The sequence below is a fragment of the Procambarus clarkii genome, chromosome 13 (assembly GCF_040958095.1).
Source record: "Procambarus clarkii isolate CNS0578487 chromosome 13, FALCON_Pclarkii_2.0, whole genome shotgun sequence".
Taxonomy (NCBI): Eukaryota; Metazoa; Arthropoda; class Malacostraca; order Decapoda; family Cambaridae; genus Procambarus; species Procambarus clarkii.
The window spans coordinates 26,897,764-26,902,015 of record NC_091162.1 but is presented as its reverse complement, the minus strand read 5'-3'; the positions used below and the strand labels follow the sequence as shown (position 1 = coordinate 26,902,015).

At 44.7% G+C, this 4,252-nt stretch overlaps 1 protein-coding gene across 1 annotated transcript; it reads right to left on the bottom strand.

Moving 5' to 3' along the window:
* Positions 1-241: 241 nt before the first annotated feature.
* LOC138364418 (uncharacterized) lies at positions 242-2,234 on the bottom strand. The gene is made up of 2 exons (XM_069324045.1): positions 2,099-2,234; positions 242-1,197 (listed from the first exon to the last, which is right to left on the bottom strand). The coding sequence occupies exons 1-2, from the start codon at positions 2,232-2,234 to the stop codon at positions 242-244; spliced, it is 1,092 nt and encodes a 363-aa protein (XP_069180146.1).
* Positions 2,235-4,252: the final 2,018 nt, after the last annotated feature.

Below are 4,252 nucleotides of genomic sequence, written 5' to 3'. Positions count from 1 at the left end.
ATCATTATACTCAAGGTACCATTGGAGGCGAGTATGTACTAGCCTTTCCATGACTTTACTGAGGCATGATAGTAGGGAGATAGGTCTGTATGACGCAGGTTGGGATGGGTCTTTCCCTGGTTTAAGGAAAGGAAGAATAATATTGGTCTGCCAATGTGAAGGAATATTTCTGTGAGTCTAGCATAAGTTGTAATAGTTTAGAAGAGTGCTATGTGCAGTCGGTAGAAGATACTTGATGAGTTCATATGGAATTCTCTCCAGGTGCCTTGCCATTAGGTAGGCGGTTTAAGGCTAATCGTAGCTCGCTTAAGGTGTACATGTTGTCAACGCCGAACATGGGCAGCGGTATGGCACGGTCAATTTCTTGTCTGAGGGAGAGTTCTTGTGCATGAAGGAAGGGTGTTGAGAGGGTAACTTTAAGGCATTCAGCAAGAACGTTTGCACGCTCCTGAGGCATTTGACAGAGTGAGCCGTTGATCATCAGGGGGAATGTTGGGCGACCTTTAATGCTGTTAAATGTAGCCCAGACTTTTGAGTGTGGCGTGGTGGGTGTGAGGCTATCACAGAATGTTGCCCATGATGCTCGCTTTGCTGATAGTATAGTTTTTTTGGCCGCTGCTGTGGCCCCCGGGAGATTGACCCAGTTCTGTAGGGAGGGTTGACGTCTTTGTTTTTGGATGGCTCGTCGGCGTAAAGTGACTGTTCGTGCACATTCCGCGTTCCACCACGGTTTAAGTGGTTTGTTGGACCTATGTCCTGAAGTTTTTCTGAACATTTCGGTGGCTGCAGAATTTATGGCCGAGGTGATTGTGGACAGTCGCTTGTTAGGGTCTACTTCGTCTGTGTCTGGGAGGTGGACAACATCAGCCCATTTTTTCTTATCTAGGTACTTGATGTTCCACTTGGGGAGCGTTAGGGGGTGGGTTGGTGGCTGAAAGTTAGTAAATTTTATAATGAGGGGTTTGTGGTCACTACCAATATCTGGTCCAGTATGAAACTGTAGTTCATGTTTAAAGTGTGCCGAGCCAAAGCAGATGTCAAGTGAGGCTTCATAATTGGTTCTGTAGTTAAAGTAGGTTGCAAGGTAGGGTGGCGAAAGAAGAGTATATGGTGTAGTGTCCAAGTAGTTATATAAATCAGTGCCTGCAGTATTTTGGGTACCTCTACTCCATGTGGGGTGGTTAGCATTGAGATCACCTGTAACAATGATCGGGTGTCGTAATTGGTTAAGATAAAATTCCAGTTCATTTGAGTTTATTGTGCCTCCAGGGTTGTATATACCCAGAAAGGATATGTGTGTGCTATTGTAAGGTATTAGGCATGCTAGAACTTCTAGTTTATCGCTTACAAAATACGTTGGTGTTACAGGTTTACATGTCATATTACTTCGTGTTAGAAGGAAAATACCACCCCCCATACGGTTGGGTCTGTCCAGTCTCTGCATCTGAAAGTTTTTAAATACGGGATTTTGTTTGGGAGTGAGCCAGGATTCGGTGATGAATGCTAAGTCCGGTTTGGATGAGTAGAGGAATTGTTTAAGTTCTGTGAGGGATGTTTTAACGCTTTTTGCGTTCCAAGTCATGAAGGTTAAGGGAGCCATTTAGGATGTTTGGGTTGTGGATGTGTCTGTTTTCTTCGGTGCGCCAATAGTGGTACGAGTTGGATACCTAGATGTGGATGGGGGCTGTGTCTTACTCTTGGTACTGGTGGTTGGGGCTTGTGGCAAGTCAGCCTGGGGAGTGGTTTTGGTGAGGCGCGCTAAGGAGGTAATTAGGAGTTTTTCCATCATCTGATCAAACAATGTGTGTCCAGCATTGGTAGCTTTATTTGGGCGGATGTCAGTGTCTGTAGCTGTTGATGGGGGGTCTGTTGGGTCAGCCTCAGGGGTGGGTTGTGGTACTTGGGCAAAAAATTTTGTTAGAAGTCGGTCCAGGGTCTTTTCCAGTGCATTTTCGATGCGAGTGACAATCGTTTCAATAAGATCATTTTCGATGCGAGTGACAAGAGTTTCAACTAAATCAGGATTCAGTTGTGCATTTTGTGAGAGATGGTTGGACCCTGGGGTTGCGGGATTGTCGGAGACAGGGATATCCGGTACACGCGAAGGTTGTGGTTGAGTGTGAGGTAGAGGTTGGTGATGGGCTGAGGAAGGTTGTTTCATTGCACTGCTGTATAGAAGGTTGGTGGTAGGGAGAACCTTCATTTTCGCTGCTGCTGCTACGTAAGAAGGACATTGTTTAAATGTAATGTCGTGGTTGCCACCACAGTTTGAGCAGGTGAGCGTATCCGATGCACAGTTTTGTGTGTAGTGGGAACCAGAGCATTTCCCACATTTAATGTCTTTAGTGCAGCCTTTCGAGGTATGGTTAAAACCCTTATATTTAAAACATTGGGTGGGACGCGGAACATACACCTCTAGTTGATGGAGGAAGCCGTTTAACCAAATCCTATCAGGGGGAACGTAGTCTAGAAAAGTAAGCAGGGCGGTGCCTGTATCACTCAGTTCTCCGTTCGTTCGTCACATAAGTTTTTTGACTTCATAGAGTGGGATGCCATTCATCTTGAGTTGTGCCTTGATGTCTTCTGCGCTGATGTCTACAACATGCCGGATTACATATTTCACTAATCTGTCTCCTAGTGGTTTATAGCACTTAACTTGGTAACCACAGATGTCAGTAATGTCGGAAATCTCCAGTTCCGCGCTGTGTTTGTGATCCACTGCGATCAGGTTCTTTAGTTTATTTGGTCTGATATCGTGCACGTCGATCCCGAATTTTTGGGGAATGGCATTATATAGGATGCTTTGTGCCCTACTATTTCGGAAAATACTCTCATCTTCGCCATCAAAGGCAATGATAAAGGTTTGTAACTCAGAAGAGCTTGGCCTACCTTGGTTGAGCGGTGGGTGTTGATACTGAGGCCGCGTGGCGTCGGCCTCATTTTTGTTTACCTCTGCTAAGTGGCGGCGCTTTGCCTCCAATCTGTTTGCCTCACTATGGTGCTTGCTGTCCAGGAATTCTCCTTCGGGCTCCTCTTCTATGACCGGGTGACGTTCAAGATCCAATTTTGTGGTATGCAGTAGTGGTTTTCCAACATCTTCTAAGGTATCGTCAATTGTTGTATGAGAGACGCCACGTGCGCCTCCAGCAGCCGCCATGACACCGGCCACCTCCGTGGAAACTCACTCAAAACACACCCAATCACGATCGCGTCCAACACGCAACTCCCACATAGTTTACTTTCAACAGCCAACAACAACAACAAAACAATTATAAGGTACATAACTTACTATTTACAAGATCATAAACAAAAGAGCATCTGCTCCAAACATGCTACACCCAACATCTGTAGCACTCAATCCCAACATTCCTCCTCTTTTAATTAAACTATATCCCTATAGGTTAAGTCTATCAGGTGGTAGTATGACTCTTCCTGATTTTCTCAACTGGGAGTCCTGACCTGTTACTTCTGGGAAACATTCTTTTGAAATTACTCCTTGTAACGTCCATAGGGTTAACTGTATCCCAATTACCCTCTACTGCCCCTTGCTCTGCCTCCCTGTCTCCTAATGGTGCTACCCCTTCATTATTAAGATGGGTATCACTAGTTGCCCCATCCCCCACCTGAAGGGTCTTCAAAATTCCCTGTGAACCTTGGCATGAGTTGATCTGCATGCCTTTTCCAATTAATGTTCCCAAAACTCTGCACTTGCATAGTGAAATTCCTGCGTCTCAAGACTTCCCTAATATTTTCCTTCTACCCAAGGATTCCCACTTCCAAAATTCCTTGCATATACATATACTTGGCCTATTCCTAGACAAGAGACTCAACTTCAGCACCCACATTCAACACATAACTAAGAAAGTCTCTAAGACAGTTGGTATACTCTCCAAAATCAGATATTATGTTCCTAACTCTGCTCTCCTCTCACTATATTATGCACTAATTTACCCCTATCTTAATTATGGTATCTGTGCATGGGGGTCTACCACTGCAAACCACCTTAAGCCCATCATCACACAGCAAAAATCTGCTATCAGAATGATAACTAACTCAGCTTTCAGACAACACTCAGCTCCCTTGTTTAAATCCCTAAACTTGCTAAATATTAACTCCCTCCACACATTCTCTTGTGTCAACTACATTTACAAAACCCTGTTCTTAAATGCAAACCATGCTCTGAAACTCTCCCTGGACAGATGTAATAGGACCCATTATCACCACACCAGAAATAAATATCTCTTTGATATCC